This window comes from Myxine glutinosa, chromosome 1, assembly GCF_964187855.1.
Source record: "Myxine glutinosa chromosome 1, kmMyxGlut1.1, whole genome shotgun sequence".
Lineage (NCBI taxonomy): Eukaryota > Metazoa > Chordata > Myxini > Myxiniformes > Myxinidae > Myxine > Myxine glutinosa.
The window spans coordinates 248,151,391-248,175,365 of record NC_136261.1 but is presented as its reverse complement, the minus strand read 5'-3'; the positions used below and the strand labels follow the sequence as shown (position 1 = coordinate 248,175,365).

General features: G+C 42.3%; 1 protein-coding gene across 1 annotated transcript in view; it reads left to right on the top strand.

Annotated features, from left to right (window-relative positions):
- Nucleotides 1–23,464, top strand: part of LOC137436295 (leucine-rich repeat and fibronectin type-III domain-containing protein 4-like) — a 401,292-nt gene extending 377,828 nt beyond the window's left edge. The window contains exon 3 of the mRNA XM_078785876.1: nucleotides 21,341–23,464. Within this exon, the coding sequence (XP_078642002.1) occupies nucleotides 21,341–22,304 (964 nt within the window). The 3' untranslated portion in view covers nucleotides 22,305–23,464. The remainder of the gene's footprint in view (nucleotides 1–21,340) is intronic.
- Nucleotides 23,465–23,975: the final 511 nt, after the last annotated feature.

The window sequence follows — 23,975 nt, the reverse complement described above, 5'->3', positions numbered from 1 at the left end:
TTGATGTAGAAGTTTTAGCTCTTTCACGAGCCTCGATTCAGTATACAAAAAAAAAAAAAAAAAAAAAAAAAAGGCAATATTTTTAACATGAATATTTGTCATGCATATTTAAAATCAAAGTGAAACATTAAGTAGCCTATTAGGAAATGTTTGTGTCATTTATAGACGAGTTTATGTCTTATTTGACCTGGAATTTTGTTTGTAAAAATGCGACCAAAGGTACCCGTAGCTTTGCTGACAGATTTAATCAAAAGACATGTGATTTACAACATTAACATGAGGCTACATTTACGCAAAATATTAGGTTCCTAATATAGGTTTTAGTGTATGGCAATTATTTAGGGTTGTTGCATAAATAAAAAATGCACTGTAGTCCGAAGAAGGAAGCCAGACATTAACAATACATACACACGCACACGCGTACTTATACTGTATATATATATATATATATATATATATATATATATATATATATATATATATATATATATATATATATATATATACATATATATATATATATATATATATATATATATATATTTATGGTGGTCCACAATAAAATGGACACATTTTGAAGAACGATACCTGCAACAAACAACGATGTTTATTATTGTTCTTTGGTGCAAAACAAAACATGATTACTCGTAAATGGATGTGACCGCTTCAACACGCACAGGCATCACGTGATACACAACAGGGTGAGGTGCATCACGTGATATGGATCGGGGTGATCTTTGCTCATTGTGCTGCACGTGTTTTTCTTTGCATTAGTTCAGTTAATTATGAATTAGACGCCCTAATATGACAGAGGATATCGTGAGACAGAAAATTCACACTGTACGCTTGTATTCTGTATCTGGAGATTCGGCTGAAGTTCACAGACAACTTGTCAAAGAATGTGGCGCCGACGCAATTGACACAAAAACCATCGGCAGAATAAACAAGCAGTTTGATGAAACCAGCAGCATTCTTCCAAAACAGTCACCAGGTAGGCCTCGTACTGTTCAAACTGAGGAAAGCAGAGCGGTCATTCAACAACAACTCGACAGTAACACACCATTATCAACTCGTCTTTTATCAAACGTCACCAACATAAGCCGATCATCGATTCGAAGAATACTAAAATACCTTAATGCGCAACCATACATACCAAGATTAATTCACCAACTATCTGAGGATGATTTTGACAGGTGCGTTGACGCAGATGAGACATTGCTTGGGTTAATGAATATGGACAATGATTTGCAGAACAGGCCCCATCATTCACGACACGAAGTATAAAAATAAATAAAAAACACCTTTAGAGGCCATTTTTCCCCGCAAAGCAGGGGTTGGCCTTTTTCGGGAACCGTGGTTGTTGTTGTTTTTGGGTCCCCTTTTTGAAGCAATGTTTTACGGCCCGATGCCCTTCCTGACGCCAACCCTTTTTGCCGCCTTTAACGACAAACAGGGAATTACCAGTGAACTGGTACTCAATTAGCCGACCTCGGAAGGATGACAGGCTGAGTCAACCCCCCTGGCGTTAATTCAGCAATCGACCGGGATTCGAACCCAGGATCCATTGGATCCTAAGCCGGCACCCTAGCCGCTAGCCCAACACCAGGGTCTGGTGCAAAAGTATGTTGAGTATGTTGAGGTCAGAAGTATGTTGAGCACGAAGCTGAGCACTGAGCTGAGCTGAGCACCAAACCTGCACGAAGTATGTTGAGCTCAAATTTGAAATATCCTCATATATGTGTTTAAAAAAGTCAGAACACCTTTAGGCAGAGGAAACTAATAGTGGGAATGAAGTGTATTGGTATAGAACAGTCCAACTAAAAGTGGAATGGTTATACACTGCCGCAGGATTTATACCATTCCACCCACAAAAGCATTGACTTCAATATACCTCCAGCAGTGGCGCCAAATCTGTGAAGCTTGTTAAATGCAAGTTAGCTTAATGGTAATGGCGTAAAGCAACAACACACTATTGCTCAATTAATAAGGCTGTGCTAATGTTGCGGCAATGAGAATGTGGCTTTTTAAGGTGAGAAACAAAATTGGCATCAGCTTTCACTCAATGTTTGATGAGCAATAACAACTCAATGGTGCAATAGTGTTCATTCTCCTGGTCATTAAATTACCAGGGCTGAAGAGTCAATTAATGGGATACCCGTTGATGTATAAGAAAGGTTTTCAAGGAAGGAGAGGACACCGGGTGTTGTGTTTTGTACTGCCCGATTCATGTGCTGTATATTCATGTCCATGATTCATTTCTGGTAGAAAAGGGAATTCATGTATGAGTATTCATCTTTGAAACTATAATTAGCATATAATTTTAATAATAATACGAAGAGGGAGAGTTGCTTTTCAATACATGTCCCATACCAAGATTTACTTAAATATCTGTAAACACATCCCTTCAGTTGGGTGGTGTATAATGCCATGTTCGGTGCCAAAAATCATGACAAAAAAAAAGCCGATGCACATACATTAAGAAAAAACATGCGTACAGCTTATGTACATACATTGCATTCAGAAAGTATTCAGACCCCTTCACTTTTTTCACATTTTGTTATGTTGCAGCCTTATGCTGAAATCGTTTAAATTCATTTTTTCCCTCATCAATCTACACTCAATACCCCATAATGACAGAGAAACAGGATTTTAGAAAGTTTTGCAAATTTATTAAAAAGAAAAAATAGTCAGGTTCACCATGTTTTTTCGTTCAAATTTTTTGGAGATTAGCAAAACTATACATTTTTGGAATATTCAGAGCATGAGGAATCCAAAAAGTAATGTTGGCATTTGCGTAGACACCTTTGCAAAAATGACACTCAGGACAGTGATGAAGATCTGTAAAAGCATATTCCTGAATGGCATAGACCTAGTAGATCCTGTATATAGGGCTTATAGTTCAATCTGATACTAACAAGGCTGCTTTCTTGCTTTATAAACCCATACCTATAACTTCAAAGGACTTGCAATATCATGTATTATGTAATACAGTTATATCACAAATATAAAGACAATGGTTTTCAATTATCTTTGTTTGTTGCTTTTCTATAATTCTGAGCACAATTTTGAGGCCTTTATTGGATTCCTTGACCCAGAAAACATAGGATTAGCATATTTAATTAAGTTTCTAGGTTGACTAGAAGCCAAGATGGCGCAAAATATGTATTTTATGGCGGCCATTTTGAAAATCCAAAATCTGTGTCTGTGCAAATGCCAACATTGATTTTCGGATTCTCCATGCTCTGATGATTCCAAAAATGTACAGGTTTGCTAATCTCCCAAATTTTTGAACGAAATTATATTTGTTAACATCGTGAACCTGACTATAGTATTGTTGCGGTTTTGGGAACCGCTACGAAGTAACGGCAACCACCATACAGGTACCTTAAATAGTTATTTCATTGCAGAACATTACCTTAGTCCCTTCCCCTTATATGGGTTAGTATGTGTTGGAGATGGGAATGTGCGGCCCTCCATCCATTAGGGGATAATTTGCCAGGCAATGCACACAGGCTCAAAGGCACACCATCCAAGCATCATAGTAAAAGTCCCTTCGCCAAAGAGCGTCACGGTAGAAATTCCTTCGAGTGGACTTGTGAGGGCAGGGTGGAGCTAATTAGAGGCCAATAAACCCTCTTTAACAGCCCCCACCCTTGGGAGGGACCTTACAGAAAGGCCTTGGACTTTTTTTTCTCTACACGTGCATACATGACGCTCTCTGATGGCTAGAAAGGCCTTAGACTTCATTCTCTCTGCACGTGCCTACATGGCGCTCTCTCTTGCATGTGCCTGCATGATGCTCTCTGCTGGTGGGACTGGACTCTCTCTGCACATGCCTACATGACGCTCTCTCTTGGCTGGACCCTCTCTCAGGTCCCTGCACATGCCTGCTCTCTGCCTGCCGGTTTCACTCTGCACGTGCCTCTCTCTGCTGACAGAAAGGCCTTGGTCTTTGTTCTCTCTGCACGTGCCTGCTCTGCTGGACTGGACTCTCTCTCTTGGCTGGACCCTCTCTCAGGTCCCTGCACGTGCCTGCTCTCTGCCTGCCGGTTTCACTCTACACATGCCTCTCTCTGCTGACAGAAAGGCCTTGGTCTTTGTTCTCTATGCACGTACCTGCTCTGCTGGACTGGACTCACTCTGCACGTGCCTGCTGTGCTAGACTGGCTTCCTCTGCACGAGATCACGACGTGCTCACGCTCCACGTGTCCCTGGCTCTCTCTCCACGTGTCCATGACTTACTCTGCACAAGATCATGACGTGCTCAGTCTGCACGAGAATACGACATTCAGTCTGTCTCTGTCTCTGTCCCAACATGCTCTCTCTCTCCACATGTTACTGGCTCTTTCCTGCATGGTTCCCGATGCACTCACTCTGGCAAGTCCCCGACGCTCTTTACCTGTGCATGGTGCTCGGTGGCGACATCAAGCCAACGGTTGTCGTGAGGAGAAACATCGGGTAACATTTAAACACTTTGGTAACAGGATCCCGACGTTTGTTTTCCCCTCAGCCTCCCCCGTGTATGTGTGCTGGGCGCCCTTGTTTGTCATGTTTTATTTGTAGTGATCGTCATAAGGCATAGTTTAAGCTAAGTTTCTGCCTCTTGTCCCTTTTTCTTTCCTATCCATAAATTGCACTGTACCCATTTGTAAATAAATCGAATCGTTAAACTTTTCTTTTCAAACTGTCCGTGAATGTCCTCTCTTTCATTGGTCCGCCATTGCTCGCACTCAAAGTAGCGATCAGCCGTAACAGAATTAGCATCAGCCCGGCGGGTACCAATGGTTGCTCGGCCATCTAAATTTCCATCCAGGAACAAAAGTGGTACATCGCCGAAGGGTACGTTCCCTGATTGGAACCGTCACGTGATACAGGTAAGCGATGTCAGACGATTGTACCCTGCTATCATGCGACAGACCAATTGGATTTCCTAGTTGCTGGTTCGCAACCTGCCAAAGTATGAAGTTATTTGTACATGGCAGCCTCAGGTCCAGTAAGTTCGGAAGGGAATAGAGGCTAACCCCCTCATCAGAGACCCAAACCCCAGGCCGTAACAGTATCATTCACAAAATGTAGGCGAATTATTGCTGGAACATTGAACAAACCTCAAATTCCTGGCACCATCAATCAAACATCAGGCCTGGTCAGCTGGACGTGGATCAAAACTTTGCCCAGGCCGACCACACAAGGAGGTAGGAATATTTGGAGGCTTAAAGAGGTAGTGGTAATAATAGTTGTTGTAATGGTAGTGGCAGTAGTGGAAGTAATAGTGATGGTAGTAATATTGTCGTCATGCCTGTGAACCCTGTGAAAGTGTTCAATCATTATCGGAGACAATAGTCCCTCATTGTTGTTGTTGGTGATACCCTCGCCAGAGGACTGGGTATTGCATTTGCGTCCGTTTGTTTGTTACTTGGCAAAAAAAAAAAATTTGCAAGTACAGTTGATCACTCTGGTTTGTGTGTGTGTGTTTGTCAGTCCGCTCATTTATACTTGCCTACAGGTCACAATTATAAACCGATCTTCAGGAAACTTCAACAAATGGTAGGGTTCGTGGTCCGACAAAATCCTATACATGTTTGAGGTCAAAAGGTCAACATAGGCCAAAGGTCAACCACTTTTTTTCAAATTTATAAAATCCTCCATTTTCATATGATTGTCTTGAAATCAGAATAGGATTTACATATCGGCTAACTGAATTCAACCACCAACTATTTTTGAGATCAGCTTCGGCCAAAAGGTCAACATAGGCCATAGGTCAACAACAATTTCAAATTTCTAAAATCCTCAATTTTCATCCGATTGACTTGAAAATTTAATGGGATTTACATATCAGTGAACTGAATTCAACCACCACCTATATTTGAGATCAGCGTAGGCTAAAAGGTCAGCATAGGCCAAAGGTCAACCAATTTTTTTCGAAATTCTTTAATCCCCAATTTTCATCCGATTGACTTGAAATTTGAAAAGGATTTACATATCGGCTAACAGAATTCAACCACCAACTATTTTTGAGATCAGCATCGGCCAAAAGGTCAACATAGGCCAAAGGTGAACAACGATTTCTAAAATCCTCAATTTTCACCTGATTCACTTGAAATTTGAATGGGATTTGCATGTCAGTTAACTGAATTCAACCACCAACTATTTTTGAGATCAACATAGGCCAAAGGTCAACCACTTTTTTTCAAATTTCTAAAATCCTCAATTTTCAACTGATTGACTTGGAATTTGAATGGGATTTTCATATCAGCTAACTGAATTCAACCACCAACTATTTGTTGTATTTGTTTTTAGTTTATCTTGTTTTGTTTTGTTTAATATTTGTTTAATATTTATTTAGTTGTTTTTAGTATTTGTTTATCAGCATAGGCCAAAAGGTCAACATAGGCCAAAGGTCAACAACAATTTCCAATTTCTAAAATCCTCACTATTCATCCGATTCACTTGAAATTTGAATGGGATTTATATATCACTGAACTGAATTCAACCAACAACTATTTTTTAGGTCAACATAGGTCACAAGGTCAACATAGGCCAAAGGTCAACAACAATTTCCAATTTCTAAAATCCTCAATATTCATCTGATTCACTTGAAATTTGAATGGGATTTATATATCACTTAACTGAATTCAACCACCAACTATTTGTGAGATCAGCATAGGCCAAAAGGTCAACATAGGCCAAAGGTCAACAACAATTTCCAATTTCTAAAATCCTCACTATTCATCCGATTCACTTGAAATTTGAATGGGATTTATATATCACTGAACTGAATTCAACCAACAACTATTTTTGAGGTCAACATAGGTCACAAGGTCAACATAGGCCAAAGGTCAACAACAATTTCCAATTTCTAAAATCCTCAATATTCATCTGATTCACTTGAAATTTGAATGGGATTTATATATCACTTAACTGAATTCAACCACCAACTATTTTTGAGGTCAACATAGGTCACAAGGTCAACATAGGCCAAAGGTCAACCACTTTTTTCAAATTTCTAAAATCCTCAATTTTCATCCAATTGATTTAAAATTTGAAAAGGATTTTCATATCAGCTTACTGAAACCAACCACCAACTCTTTTTGAAGTTAACACAGGCCAAAAGGTGAACATAGGTCGAATTTCTAAAATTGTCAGTTTTCATCCGGTTAACTTAAACTTTGAAGACGATTTGCATATCAGGTCACTGAATTCAACGACTAATTATTTTTGAGGTCAAAAGGATGCTCTACTGAGTGCCATTCTACTGCGTTCTGTTTTGCCAAGTGTCACTTTATGAGTGATTTTTCATTTGTTTGTTTGTCCGCAAAGAATAAATATGATTTTCTCTGCAACCGTTGGTCCGATTGACAGGAAATTGTCACCAGAGGTGCACCTCCACCTGTAGAATTATTTTTATGATAATTATGACGTCATAGATCACGTGGTTCGGCTGTCATCTTGGAAAAAACGAAAAACTTTGCACCTCTATATCTCCGAAAGTGCTAAATAGAAAAAAAATTGAGAAATGGCTCATTGTAAAGAACTTTCAATTGGAAATAAAGTATGTTAATGATGATGCCATCGCTGCCTCCATTATGACGTCATAATTCGACAGGTACAAAACTTCATCCGATCAAGATGAAATTTATTGAGCGTCATGTAGGCATAAATTGGTGGAGAGAACAATTATGATGACGTCATCGGTCACCTGGTTCGGCCGCCATATTTTTTTAACACAAAAGCCTTAAAAACCACTGAAAACACATCCTGGCAAGGGTCTGCAATCTCTCATTGGTGTTTCTTGTTGTTGTTGTATAGCCCGGACAGTTCTCTCGAACAAGCAAACGGCACGGAGATAGTCAACTGATCTCGCCGGAGCGACCCAGAGATCCCCCACATCCAGGATGGTGGACCATCACCTTCACAAAGTCAGGGCCACGACATAAAGAGGGGGGGAAGAGAGAGAGAGAGAGGGAGAGAGAGACAAAAGGGAAAGGGCTGGTCCATGGGGACCGATGGGCTGCCCTGGCGAATTCGGGGAGCAGGGAAGAATGGGAAAATTGCAAGAACGGATATCTTGTATATCTCCTCATTACTCAACTGCTCTCTCATGATATACTGAGAATCTACCAAACAATTCTCATCTCTGTCTTCTCCAGCAACTCATCTGACCTTTTTATCAAAGCCCATGTTTCTGCACCATGCATTATAACCGTCTTCTGGCAACTCTCGGGGATGCCTCTTCGTGGTGGTTTTACCCCTCAATGCAAGTCGGGGACAAATCTTCCCCATTATTCCCTGCTGCCTGGATTCGTCAATGTAGCTGACGTCAGAGTCAGACGTCACCTACACAGTCAGAGTGCCGAACGGTCCACATGGACCGGCCCTTTCCCTCTTACCTCTTGTCTCTGTCTCTTCTCTATCTCTCTCTCGTCCTCTCTCTCTAACTCTGTCATGGCCCTGACTTTGTGAAGGCGGGGGTACACCATTCGGGATGTGGGGGGTCACTGAGTCGCTCCTGCGAGATCGGTCGGCTGTCTCCGTGCCGCGGGCTTGTTCGAGAGAACTGTCCGGGGTTATACTACAACAACAACAACAACAACAGCAACAACTGGTATGAGAATCACTGTCTTGTAGATTTTAACCTTCAATGGTCTCAGTATCGCTCCATCACAGATGACACCAATAACATCCTTCCATTTTACCCATGATGCTTTCACTCTATCTTGGATTTCTGCTTCGCAACCTCCCCCTTCGGATTTATGTGTGACCAAAGACCCTTTTTGAGGGAATGGCATAATTTTCCTCCAAATTTCCCAATTACGATGCACATTCTTGTAATATGATTTATCATGTAAAAAAAAAAAAGGGATCTCAGCTGCTACAACTGATGTAAAAAAAAGACCGAAGTTGAATATTTGAATGAAAATATTTAAAAGTGCAGCGTTTTGTATTTACACCAATAAACAGTAGATCCGTGACACCTTGACAAGCATTATAAAACCATAATTATATCTTACAATAAAAATTTGTGTAATGCCCAAATCCGGTCCGCTTAACACAGAACACCGATCCATCAGTGTCAGAGGCAGAGTTCTAATGTTTTGCGCTCTCTCTCTCTCTCTTCTCGGCCATTGCCACAACCGAACATAGCAACGGTGTTACTGGAATTAAAGAAACAAATTAAATGGATCGATGAAGGTCAGTTTAACCTCGGCTCGCATTATGTTTATCTATGAATGTTTGAAAATCCTTCGGTACTGTTTTATTCACTCTTCAATTTTGGACTCTGCATACACTGGACTGGAAGGTTGTCCGATATTTGCGCATTTCTGACAACGATCGCTCGAATGATTTTTTTTGAACAGGACGTGGGTTAATTAGCCCTTAATTCAGAGTTCCATTGGTGAGCCTTTGTGTCAGCTCAAATACTGTGCCTTGTTTATGATCCCTGTGATCCTATAACACCCCGGGATTCACAACAAACATCACCAATCAGATGATGGCACCTGGTAATTAAGAAAAACAGCCTTTTTCAAGGTTAATGGGCCCTTCGTTAATTTTATCCGTCATTTCCCAACAAATGAATCCAATTACAGACTTGTAGTTTCAATAAGCATCAGCATTTTGTTTCACACACCTGGATCCATCGGAGAGTAAATGTATCATCAAGGTTATCGTTGTATGCGACGCTTTATATTTCTTCTTCAAATATCCTGTTTGCTGAATGTATTGTCGAGTGCATCCCCTCGAGAAGTTTTTTTAAAACCTTTAAACTTTTTCAAGGTCACTTTTTACAGTGACTCATAAGAGCATTTTTTTTTTTAACATATATTGAGGTTCATGGAGAAGCAGAACTAGGGGCATTGGCTCAACAGACATAATGGGACAAAGTGGAAGGGAAAACCGTGGGAAAACAACAGACATGCTCCAAAGCACAAAGAGAGGAAATGTTGGAGAAGCATATGAGCCTCAGTAATGGAAATGGAAGAGAGAAAGCACTTGTAATGGGAAGCAGACTTCAAATTCTGTATGGAAGAGCTCTAAATAATGGAATTATGAAGGCAATTCCACAGGAGTGAAAATAATGAAGGTAAGCATTAGGTTTGAACTTGGGCAGAACAACAAGGAAAGAGTTTCTCGAACAAAGCATGCGACCTTGGGAGAAGCGGCCGAGCAGAGATGGGAGTTTGCAGGAGAGACAAGGCCATAATAGAGTCAATAAAAAACTGCAAAGCCACCAATCTGCTTACATTGATCAAGAAGTAGACCCTGAGACTCAGCTTTTTATGTCAAATTGTAATGAGATGGAAAAATTTTACAATCCAGGGCCTCAAGGACAAATTCATGGAAAGCAGGAGCACTAGTATATAGTGAGGAAGCAGATTCCATGACATTCTGGATGAAGATATCATACACCTAAATAAGTTGAAGGCAGCAGAGGAAGGATTCGGCCCTGTGGAAAATTTTGAGGTTGTGGATTTTGAGGTTGGAGATATTATTTGCCAAGGACAAGTTATATCTCACAGTAAGGCCCAGGAACTCCAAGGACTGTCCTCCCAGAAGCTCAACACAAAAATAATTTGGGGGATTTTCCTGCCTGTCAGTCCGCATGCAGAGACAAATTGTGAATATGGGTCTTTTTTGCACTAAAAGACATTTCCATGTAGTTGACCAGCTGCAGAGAGGAAAATCTGCCACGGCCAGACTTCTGGAGGTGTGTGAAACTATAAGGAGAGTGGAAGTCATCGATAAGGTGACACAATCGATATTCCAGTAACTAATACATGTAATGTGTGTATATCAATAGCAGGATTTGTCCCAGAACTATCTTGAAGGACATCAGACTTTATAAGTACAAAATTGGTATTGAATTATATGCAAAGCAATCTGCTGCATGGGAGTACACAGGAAATCTGTTTTCCATTCTAAGAGGGAACTGTGTAAATCATTAGCTGACAATTTGGAAATCAGGACAGGGTGACAGGCAGAATCAAATGCATTGGAGTAATCTACTGAGATAGTCCTGAGCTCTTGCTTTAGATTTAAAGCCTCCATCCATTACTCACATAGTAGATTCAGCACGTCCAAGGTGGAGTGACCTCGACTGAAGTCAAAAAGATGGTCAAAGATATGACAGTTAAGGAAAGTAAGTCTTGAAGTCTGCTGCAATTACCGATTGCAACACTTTGCTAATGATGGCTTGACTGTTCTTCAGTTAAGAGGATCAGTTCAGTTAAGCGATGAAGCTAACTTCGAGGGCCTTTCACTCACTCACCGCAAGCAGGTTGGTGGTCTTTCTGTCTTCTACCGACTCCTTTCCGGCCTTGCTCCCCTTACTCTCTCTGTGCTCTGTCCCCCAAATTTTCCTTCAGGTCACACAAGATCTGCCAGCAACCCTTTTATGGTTAAACTGCCAAAATCAAGACTCTCTGCTCACCTTCCCTCTTTCATTCCCCTTTTCTCCCACCTCTGGAACAAACTCCCTCACTCTCTTCAATCCCACTCCTCCCTCCAGGTCTTTAAAACAGCTGTTCACCACCATCTCTTATCTTCCCCCATCCAAAATCTTGATCTTTTCTACCCCCGTTAACTCACCCCAGATCCACTTTTTTGAAATACCGACTTCTTTGCTGGAAGTCCTAGCAGTGTCCATGTGTTTCTTACCTCTCCCACCTCGCCCCCACCCCCTTCCCATGCCTCCTCCCCCCAAGCCCTCTCCCTCCCACAGATCTCCCGATGTCCCTGCTCTCCATCTTGTCTCCCGCTCCCTTTATCATATGTTTTATTTTTTATGTGTCATCTTGTCTTTTTGTGATCGATGTTAGCTCTTACACGAGCCTCGATCTTGTATACAAAAATAATTAAAATTGTGACACCGTTCTTATGACTTGGGATAACGTTGGTGATTTTCCATGGTGCAGTAAGGTGGCCCTCAGAAAATGACCTGGGAATGAGCAGAGTAAGAGGAGTAAGACAAGGCAGATTCAAAGTGTTTTTGAGTATTCATACCAGAAACTGTGGGGGAAATCATTTGATATAGATCGACGAATAACGTAGACGTCCTAAGATGTTGCGTTGTGGAACCCCAGCCTGAACAGAAAGATTATAGGGAAAGGACACATTCAAAGGCCACCAGTTTCTGCTCAAACAACCACTTGAACAGGGGAATCTGAAAAGGAAGAAAACTTAGTAATTAAGGCTGGACATCAGACAGTATCAAAGGCTCAAGAGATATCCACAAAGATTACCCTCACATCATACTTGTGATTTGGGGCATCCATCCACTGCTTTGTGAGGAGCGACATAGCAAAAGTAAAACAGCCAAGTTGAAAAGCAAACTGCTAGTCAGAGATTAATGAGTTGGAGAAGAGATAGTACCTGAGGTTGACCTCAGTGATGGACTCCATTACTTATGGATAGGAATGATGCTTCCATCTTTATGAAATAGACGAAGTTGCCCATCTAAGAAGGACCTGTGAAAGCGAGACGAGAGTTTATGGTATGACCGAATACATTTCCTGAGGATAAGAACATTTATGCAAGCAGGACCGGTTTGGAGAAGAGGTGTCGGGCTGGGTAAAAAACTTTTCCACTATGGCGAGGAGAGGTTCACATGCAATAGGGAACATTATAAAATGGGAGAAAAGGTGTGTTTAGGAATCGATTGGTTTGAACATTGGCCTTTTGAGTGAAGAGTTCCAGTTACTACTTTTTCTTAAGCAGTGTCCAGCATGACTCCTTCCTTCAAGAGGGAAGGGTTGGATAGGAATGTGTAGCAGAGACAGAGCTGACCTGAGCCTGATGTCGGGCACTGGCTCTTCATATAACAGTTACACAATTGGTTTGAGCTGTGCAGTGAGACTACAAGTTACCATCAATAGAAATGGTGTCATCAATAGGAATTTGCCTTTCAGGAGAGATGAAAGTTGTCCTCTTGCAATGGCCTCTCCACATGCATCAGTGTACCAGGGTCAACATTATGGACAGAAAAGTTAAAGGTGGGATGGGATTGAACTGTAAAGAGGATAAATTAGGCCGTTACAGAATAAATTCCAGGAGCAGTAATATTCGGAGCTGATGTGATGGCAGATCAGTCTTGACTGGATAGATCTGATTTTAGGCCAGACCAATCACCTTTATCAAATTTTCATACACATCCGCACTTTGGAGTTTGATAATAACTGCCAAAGAGATGCACACATAGATAGACAGGCCTAGAGGAGCGGAAGAATAACAGGATAAGTTTGAGGATAGGTTTGACATAACAAGGTCCACTAATGAATCGTTTCCATTTGGGAATATGTATGCTGGAAAATAACCGGACTATGTCCGATCGTTTCACAGAATGACAATGGCTCGGCCCTTAGGCCATGTACAAATGTGAACCCACACCAACGCAGTAGCAATTAAAGTCTCCACAGATTAGGAAGAGTGAACATGGCTGAGAGGGGAGCAGAGTATCAATGTTTGCAGAGAGAGCCTCGTATTTGCAGTCATCAGATTTGGGTTGACACAGCTGATCACAAAAATAACATTATATTTTTACAAAGAGGCACAATATGCCAAATGCACTCCATGGGGTTTGGGGAGGCCAGTGATGGGGAAGGGGTTGGGGTGAGGGAATAAATGAAGATACACAGTGTTCTCCATTGGGTTAGGGGTGGCCAAATGTACTCCATGGGGTTAGAGGGTAACCAGTGATGGGGCAGGCTTTGGGTAAAGGGATGAATGAAGATGCCACCACCAGTGTGGGAATCAGGCCTGTCAGAATGGAAGAGATATTAACCAGGGAGCCATCCTGTGAAAAAAAGGTTTTTTGAGACAAAATATTTAGGAAAGCTCGGCAGCAGCCTCTATGGGCAGATCTATAAAGTTAGGACATAGACCACTGATATTAGTGCACCAGATGGTTTGAAGGGGTGGGGAGGAGGGCATGCATATAGAAAGAACACTGGCACAGTAGGCGATGGGGTGAGAAGGGACAGAATGTTGTTTTGACATGAGCTGCCCATCACTGCTGGTCTAATCACATTTCCGTAAACCCAGATCAGCAATGTGAATCGAGCATCTCGCTCAAGGGTGAATGATAGCTCTCTGGGTATGTGGAGTTGGCAGTTACTGTATCTGCGAGTCAGGTGGTATGACATGGCTCTGCAATTGAATCAGGAGTAGGGAAAAGTGTTGGAGGAGGTGAAGGGAAAAGAGGGCATGACAAAGAATTGTGTGATGGAAGACAGGTCAACAATATTAAAGTAGGAGCGGTATTATGGAACATATGAGGAAAGAACACAAGAGGATATTATTTTTCCCTTACTTGTTAAACAGAGGTTTTTTTCTTATTTGTGCCCTTACATGTGGAGCATGACACTTGAGTGTTAGTGAGGGTAATAAAAGACACCAATGTTAGTATATATAACTATACGAGTAAAAGCCGGTCAAAATGACGGGTTGAAACAGTTTATTTGACGGTGCAGCCTCGTGAGCGCGCCGAAGTCTGAAGCCTCGTCCTAGTGTCAGGTGTGCTTGTATCTTCATTATTTATGAGACATCATGCAGATGTAAATGAACACTCATTTTACTCCGCACGCCTTGCACATCATTTGCAGCAAATTTCACCTCCCTGCACCTTGTATTTATAAATAAATAAAAAACATTTCTGTACACCGCCCTTGAGGCTTGATTTTCAAGCCACCGTCTACAATTCCAATAGAAGAGACATAATTACTGTTTTATGGGAAATGTTTTTCGAGTTTGTTTTATCCTCAAAAATAGACCGTCGTGAATGCACATTCGTGTTAAAAGATTGACCTTTAAAACCTTCCCTTACTAAGGGGGACAGACATCTGTACAAACACACAAACTGACATTGTGTTTTATATGGTAGATAGCTGAAGAGAGAAAGAGTAAAGTAAAGGAAAGGAGAGCAGAGAATATGACAGAGCACAGTTTATACAGATGAGAATAAAGAGTACCAGATGCATAAATATCTACATGAAGCAGGGGAAATGCATATTCCAATGGATAACCGGGGAAAAAACCGGCAATTCCGGACGATACCATTATTTTTTGTCAGATTGCTTGGAGTAAGTACAGACATGTTCAATGCGACGACACTTTTGCCAATATGTACCTAATTTCTCAGACTGATTAATTGCAGTTCGAAGTGTTTCGACCCGCGTGTACACTGATGGTTTTTTGAGAACGTTTTCGCTTCAAGTATCATGCCTCTCTTTTTACATTTCCTGGAGATTCGAATAATTTGTGTTTCTGCATGCCCACGGTGCGCATCTGTTCCACGGGAGTCACTCTCTCGAACCGGTACTCATTTTGCCGACCTTGGAAGGATGACAGGCTGAGTCAACACACCGAGTGTTAATTCAACGGCATGGCAAAGGCTCAAACTCAAGACCCTAATATCTCAAGTAAGCCACCTGGGTCGAAAATCCGACAGAAACCAATAGAGAGCAGCAGGACATTTATATGAGTCTCTATTGTAAATCGCGGTTTCTCTTGCTTTATACAGGAACCAGTGAAGTTTCCGGAAGAAACCAAACCAGATTCAGTTTTAACCAATATGAACCATTAGATGCAACTGGTCTGAAACCCATAGAAACCAATAGGAACTTTTCGGTTCAACTGGTCCCGTAGAAACAATTAGAGTTACCTTATCTGAAAACCCATAGACCAACCAAAATACTAACAAATGTAAAACTAGAACGACACTCAGTAGAGAGCATACCTCCACCTGGGTGGCCATATCACTCAATGGTGAAGAATCACTTCAAAAATTATACTGGCTGGATGTTCCCCACAATTGAATCCATTCTTCCTTGTCACACACACAACCTGTCCACCACTTTTCGTCCAAATCCATCCATAACTTTTTGAGATATCCCTCAATGTATCGTTTTTGGCCCTATCTCCCAATGGTGAAGAATCACTTAAAAATTATATAATTCTCATATCCTAATCCATATTCAGATCTTCACCAAAATCGAATCGATTTGTCCTTGTCGGACACCCAACCCGTCCACCAAGTTTAGTCCAAATCCGTCCGCAACTTTTTGAGATATCCTGCTATGTATCGTTTTTGGCCCTATCTCGCAATGGTGAAGAATCACTTAAAAAATTCTAGTAGCCGGATCCGAATCCTTATCTTCACAAAAATCTAATCATTTCCTCCTTGTGACATACGCTACATCTCTGCCAAATTTCGTCCGAATCCGTCCACAACGTTTTGAGATATTTTGTTCACAAACGGACAGGCAGACAGGGGTGAAAACATAACTCCATCCATCCTCCACCTTTGGTGGTGGAGGTAACAAAGTTCCATATTGAATGAAGTTATAGCCATGTTCTTTATAACAGGGTTTCCCTGTATAGTCTTTATTACCTCCGCCAACAAAGGTGGATGGAGGTTATGTTTTCACCCCTGTCTGTCTGTCTGTTCGTTACTTGTGAAAATCGAAAAAACAGATCCTTGCAACTACAGACCAAACAGCCTTCTCCCAAATATCAGCAAAGTCATGGAATCCATCATTGCTTCCGATATCAAATCTTTCCTCTTCTCCAACGGCTTGATCTCTGATCATCAATTTGGTTTCAGACCAGGTCACTCTACTCTCGACATGCTGCTTCTGCTGTCTCAACAATGGATGGAGGTCCTCAATGCCAAACAGGAAATTAGAGCTGTCTCCCTTGACATATCACGTTCCTTCGATACGGACTGGCACCCCGCTGTACTCACCAAACTCTCCTCCTTTGGTATCCATGGAAATCTCCACGCACGGCTTGCGGACTTCCTCTCAAGTCGTAGTCAAACTGTGGCCCTGAATGGGTTTCACTCATCTCCCCTTCCTGTTCAGGCTGGAGATCCCCAAGGTAGTGTTCTGGGCCCTGTGCTTTTTCTGGTCTTCATCAATGATCTCTCTGACTCTCTTGAAAATCCTCTGTATCTCTTTGCTGATGACTCTACTCTCTGTCGCTCCATTCTTCATCCCTCAGATCGGCAGTCTGCAGCCTCCTCACTCTCTGCAGACCTGGACAAAATCACAGACTGGGCAAACAAGTGGAACATGTCTTTCAATCCTGACAAATCTCAAACTCTTACGATGTCTCTCCGAAAAGACTGACTGGACAACCCTCCCATCTACTTTCTGAATAATCCTCTCCAAGAAGTTCTGTCACTCAAACTTTTGGGTCTCACTATCTGCCATGATCTTTCCTGGGAAAACCACATTTCAAATCTGGCCTCCAAAGCCAGTCGCCGACTGGGCAATGCCGACCCAGTGGGCATCCTCCGTCATGCGAAGTCCTTCCTTGGCACACCTGAGCTCCTCACCACATACAAGGCTTTCATCCGCAGCTCAATGGAATACTGTTCTCCCCTCTGGGCCGTTGCTCCTGCCTCACACCTAGCTCGGCTTCACGCTGTTGAAACCAAAGCTTTCCGAATCATTAGAATCTCCCGCAATGAAGCTAACTCCGAGGGCCTTTCACTTACTCACCGCAGGCATGTTGGTGTTCTACCGACTCCTCTCCGGCCTTGCTCGCCCAGCTCTCTCTGGGCTCTGTCCCCCAAATATTCCTACAGGTCGCTCAAGATCTGCCTGCAACCCTCTTGTGGTTAAACTACCAAATTCAAGACTCTCTGCTCACCTTCACTCCTTCATTCCTCTTTTCTCCCGCCTCTGAAACAAACTCCCTCACTCTCTTCAATCCCACTCCTCCCTCCAGGTCTTTAAAACAGCTGTTCACTACCATCTCTTATCTTCCCCCATCCAAAACCTTGACCTTTTCTACCCCTGCTAATTTCACCCCAGATCCACTTTTTTTTTGAAATACCAACCTCTTTCCTGAAAATCCTTGCAGCGTCCTTGTGTTTTATACTTCTCCCACCACCACCCTTTGAAAGTCCAAAGTGACTTTCAACGTAGCACCGTCATAGTATGCCACCTTTCCAACAAGTCAGTTCGTAAAATTTCTGCCCTGCTAGAGCTGCCCTGGGCCAACTGTAAGTACTGTTATTGTGAAGTGGAAACATATCGGAGCAACAATAGCTCAGCCACAAAGTGGGAGGCCACACAAGGTCACAGTACGGGACCGCCGAGTGCTGAAGCACGTAGCGCGTAGAAATCGTCTGTACTCGGTTGCAACCCTCACTACCGAGTTCCAAACTGCCTCTGGAAACGATGTCAGCACAACAACTGTTTGTCGGGAGCTTCATGAAATGGGTTTCCATTGCCCAGCAGCCGCACACAAGCCTAGGATCACCATGCGCAGTGCCAAGCGTTGGCTGGAGTGGTGTGAAGCTCGCCGCCATTGAACTCTGGAGCAGAGGAAACACGTTCTCTGGAGTGACGAATCACGCTTCACCATCTGGCAGTCCGACGGATGAACCTGGGTTTGGCGGATACCAGGAGAACGCTACCTGCCAATTGCATAGTGCCAACTGTAAAGTTTGGTGGAGGAGGAATAATGGTCTGGTGCTGTTTTTCATGGTTCGGGCTAGGCCACTTAGTTCCAGTGAAGGGGAATCTTAATGCTACAGCACACAATGACATTCTAGACGAGTGTGCGCTTCCAACTTTGTGGCAACATTTTGGGGAAGGCCCTTTCCTGTTTCAGCATGACAATGCCCCCGTGCACAAAGCGAATTCCATACAGAAATGGTTTGTCGAGATCGGTGTTGAAGAACTTGACTGGCCTGCACATAGGACCTCCACCCCATCAAACACCTTTGGAATGAATTGGAACGCCGACTATGAGCCAGGCCTAATCGCCCAACATCAGTGCCCGACCTCACTAATGCTCTTGTGGCTGAATGGAAACAAATCCCCGCAGCAATGTTCCAACATCTAGTGGAAAGCCTTCCCAGAAGTGAGGAGGCTGTAAAAGCAGCAAGGGGGGGGGATTAACCCCCCCCTTTGCCCCCCCTCTCTCTGTGGTCATAACCTTTTGACCATGACCTTTTGGTCATAATATCCTGTACGTGGTAATTCGAGGGATGAGACTTTGCTATTAAGCGCGACTGAGTTGGCTTTAAAAATCTGGTTACGGGCCTATTGGGAAATGCGCATTTAACATTTTAAAGTGCATATGGCGCCATTCAAAAATTACTTAACGCTATTTTATTACGGAGGCACATATGGGCTTGATTAAACGTTACTAATAATTTAACACTCTGCACAAACAAAGCCAATGGAAATCTGACGCAACAAAGCCGGACAGTGTATAATCTGATCAGCAGAGGCCGATACAGGCCTAGTTAGGCCCAACAGGAAACAAGATGGCAACCATATCATTTTGTCACGTTCTATAGTGGGTGGAGTCAAGCAACAGATGTTGGTGTGATCCGGCAGCTGTTCAACTAATGGGTTCACATTTCAAAAACGACCCACAACAAGAACCCCAACATCAACAGCAACAGCAATGCAAAGCTCTTGTAGACCTGCGACATGTCGCAGATAAAAATCTGCAATCGTTTAAAAGGAAACAATTGAAAAATAGCAATATGTATTGGGTAACATTATGAATAAAACAATACAGTATTCTGGTTTGGATTTGTACAGTCAGCTGCCTCTCCCATGTATATCAGCTGCCCCTCCCAATCCCCTGCCCACCTGAGGATGTAGGATATATAAGGCCTCAAAGTGTTTATATTTTCAGCCCTTGCTCCCATGTGAGTTCATTTTTCCTGTAAACAGCAATATGTGGCTTATAAATTAACTAGCAACGGTACCCGCCCTATGGGCGGGGCTTCAATTGGGAAGCCCAAATGAAAAGGTAAAATATCAGAAATTGAAGGCTTTTTTATTTTAAACGATTCATATAAACATCCGTTGAATCATATCACACGCAAATCATCAAAATCTAAACAGTATCTTTAGAATTTCAATAAAAGCCACATCACTGTTCATATCGGTAAATATTATTCCATCGTGTTTCAAATCGTGATCGATACACTATGATCGTGATCGTGAATCGTGATCGATAATCATGTTCACAATCGCTATGTCGTATGTACTCCCGATACGTGCACCAAATTCCCGATATGTGTAACTGTACCAAATCAACAGTTAAAATGATTTTGAGCCAACAGGTGTTACGGCCTTGGCAAGATCGATGGAGACAGCGATCTGTTAGCGTATACACCGCCCAAATAGCTATGTGGAATTCTCTCATTTAGATATTAAACGGCGTTTGAACTTTGGCCGAGATCATTATTTATTTTAAGTGATGTTCATATACGAATGATGTTTAATGATGTTTATATTGGTTTTGGGTCGTCCTTTCCGCATATCTCGTGGGATTGTAAGTTGGATAGATGGCCGTGATGGCGGCGAGGGGGTTGGAATTCTCTCAAGCAGAGATTCAACCCGTGTCCTTATAAAAGGTCTTTGTCCGAGGTCACCGAGTCCGATCGGTGCAGCTGTGCATCGATCGGTGCAGCCGTTTGTGCGGCACCCGGGAAAACAACATCGTCACAATAAGAACATCGTCACAATGAACGTTATGCGAACGCGAATGTTATGCGGGAGGCCAAACCTGAGAATGCTGGAGACTAAAGCTGAAATTGGGAAAACTAAATAGCCTATTTTACTCCTGGAGATCCCAGGATTAACCACCCAAAATATCGTTGTGATCGGTTCAGCAGTTTTTACGGTACCTTCAAACGGACAGACAGACAGACAGACAGATAGACGGACGGACATTTGGTGAATTATAGTAAGATTAAGTGAAAGGAAAGGTTCGATTTTTAAAGCAGGATTATTAAATCTACTTGTTTTCTTCAATTCACATCATAAACGAGAAAGATCAATCAAAGATTGCATACCCTCACCCAGACTTGTTTTGTGTGGTTTCATAGTATGTATTTTATGGACTTACTCACATTCTAATTGAACCGTACATACTTTATAGACATACTCACATTGTAATTGTACCGTACATACTTTATAGACGTAATTACAATCTAATTGTACCGTACATACTTTAGAGACTACACACATTCTCATTGTACATACTTGAAGAGGTACGCAGTTGAAAAACGATAACGTGTTCTACTACCTACTACTCGGTGCCATTTGTGGCCTATGTTGGCACATTCTATGTGGACAAACAGACAAATGGACCAAAATGCAATACCCTCTCCTCTGGCGAGGGTAAAGAGTCCCAAGTGTAAACAATAAATTCAACTCAAAGACAATGGAATGAAAATTTACAATTGCTACCATTTTCTGACATGTTTGCTCATGCAAATATTTGATGTCATTTTTGTATTTATCCAAAGTTGCCAATGAAGTATATTTGGATATAATTGTCAATATAATCTTTTGTGTCTTCACAGGATGGTGACACCACCAGAAACTCGGTGCCATATCACAGGACTCAGTCCAAGTACTGATTATGAGGTATGTGTTCTGGTTATTTATCAAAATCCTTTTGATTCTCCACTTCCGTCGACACGCCTCCTGGGTTGTACTAGCTTCATGACGAGCGATGGTGGAGGTTCAGACTCTCCCCGCTGCTCCTCATCCTCATCCTCAGTCGCTGTAACAACGGGAATGCCAGGACAGCTACTTGGTGGTACAATGATCATTATCATTGGCGGCATAATCGTCGCATGTCTGCTCGTTTTCACTGTCATAATGGTCATCGGTTATAAGGCCTGTGCAACAAATGAAAATCATGGAAAAGATGTTGAGCGTACAAGGTATTCACAGCCCTCGGAGGGGTCTAACATAGCACAACATAACAACAGCAATAATAATGGTGGTGCTGGACCTCCAATTCCTCCACCTCCACCACTCATTGCCTACAGTGCTGTTGTCAAGGAGTTGGACCAGCTAGTTGAAGCAACAGGCCTTGATTCTCCAAGCCACAACAAGAGTGAAAGCGACACCATTGGTTCAAATTTGCCAGTGACCCCTATGGCACCATCACCAAGTCTACTCTGCTTAACCAACAAGCAAGGGGTAGCTTCGGATCTGGAGGGAAAAGGTCGCTTCAAACTTTTCTTACAACAAAACAGCTTTTCTGCACCATCTGGTGGAGAAAGTAGCCATTGTAATGGGGTGGACACAGTGCCATTTGCTTGGCCTTCTACTCTGGCCGGAAAACGAAGCCTGTCATTTGACGGGGGAAGATTTTTTAGCGGACCACAAGTACCAGCAGTCACTGCAAAGCACGGAGCGTGGACAAGACGAAGCTTTTCCGTCAACCGGATGTTCGGAAATGAGCAAGATGGAGCTCTGGCCAACAGGAAAACCTTCTTCTCCAGTTCAGACTGGATCCTTGAGAGCACTGTATAGAAAGACATGGGATGGTCTCTTTGTTTTCACTACCATCCTCTGCGTTGGGCAGGCAATTCGGAGAGCATGTCGGCTGTTTGTTCAACGTCCGTATGACATGAATTGTGTGCCATGACTAATATTGTCCTGTTTGAGTCACCAATGACCTCAAGCCTTCAATCAAGCCAGTAGCGGTACAGACTGTTCAAGGCGAAATGAGAGGCAAACAAAGGAAAGTGTTCGATAAACAAATGCACAAACAAGATTAAATTATCCTTGTCTTTGCCATTTTTTTATAGTCCCAAGGCACCAAGCTCAGCCTAATTTGGGCCCAATGCCACACAATGCCATTTCTATAAGATGCATAAATTCAGACGCTGAAAGTAACGCCATATTTTCCCGTTGGCATTCCTGAAAGGTTTGGCACCTGTCGCTGTAGAGGATAATCCGTCATCATTCACGACAGGACTCCAAGCTGTAGCAAACTCTTCGGGCAACATCATATGCGTCCTTCTCTTATGTTGCTATTGGATAACAGCAGGGGTGAACCTTACCTTAAAGCATTCTTTGCTACAACCTACAATTTTCTTACCATCATATAAGGATTTTCATTGGATTTGGTGAGGGAGAAGGTAGGGGGCATTGAAATGACCTGCCCATCAAACTTCATCTCTTGTAGTAATTGACTTTGATCATTTGCTTTATAGAATAAACTTCCACGGGCTGTGGCATTTAGACATCTTTCATTTGCGAAGACATGTAACATTTTGAAAATAAATTCAAGACCAATTTATTTCTTTTCTATTTCACCGCCTATCTGCATTTGTGCATTAGCATGTATATTGTCAGTTTCACGAGTGCGAAAAGGCATTTAGGTTTTGTTGGTCAGGCATACGTCAAGGAGATCATCGTCTGTAAGAATCAGGCATCTTCTGTAACAGACGGTGAATGTACAGAGCTTGTTTCTACCAGTTTTTGATACTCTGTCATTTGAAGATTTCATCTACGCCATCATCACACCCAGAATTGGTAGTGCTATGGTGTCGATCTCACCATACTTCTAAGAATATCTGAACAATGTAAATACGTTGGTGCATTAACTGTGTACTGCTATGGAAATAATATGGATGTCAGTCCTGGTGCAATTGTACATTCAAGGTAATGAGTAAAGTGTGAAGCGAAAGGCTGCAGCGTTGTCTCTTCTTTGGTTAGCATTGGCATGCCTTCCAAAAACATCGTTTGCTTCAGCTTTCGAGCATTCCTCTTGAGGGTGTCAAGTAAATGAGTTTCAAATGTGTGAGTAAATTTCAGATGATCTCCTGTGTACCTTCTTTTTCTTCTCTCAGAATATCCCTTTATCTGGCCGTTTTCAGTAATATAAATATGCAAGAGTGCTAAATATTGTGTATTTGTAATGAGGCCTTCAGAGGAGGCATTTATTAATTTTTTCAAGGTCACCATGTTATTTGTACCTAATTTAGCAGAACCACCAATGCATTACTTCAGTTCCCAATGTGAGACAATCAGTGGGGAACCTAAGATTCCAGAAGCTGAAACTATGATTATTAAGCACCTGTCTCAAAAGCAACGACTCGTCAGCTTGTATATCAGGCGAGGTGGTGCGGGGAGATCCCACGTCAATGTGTGGTTTATCCCTGAAGTGGAAACTTGGTCCTGGTGTGGTTCCGTTCG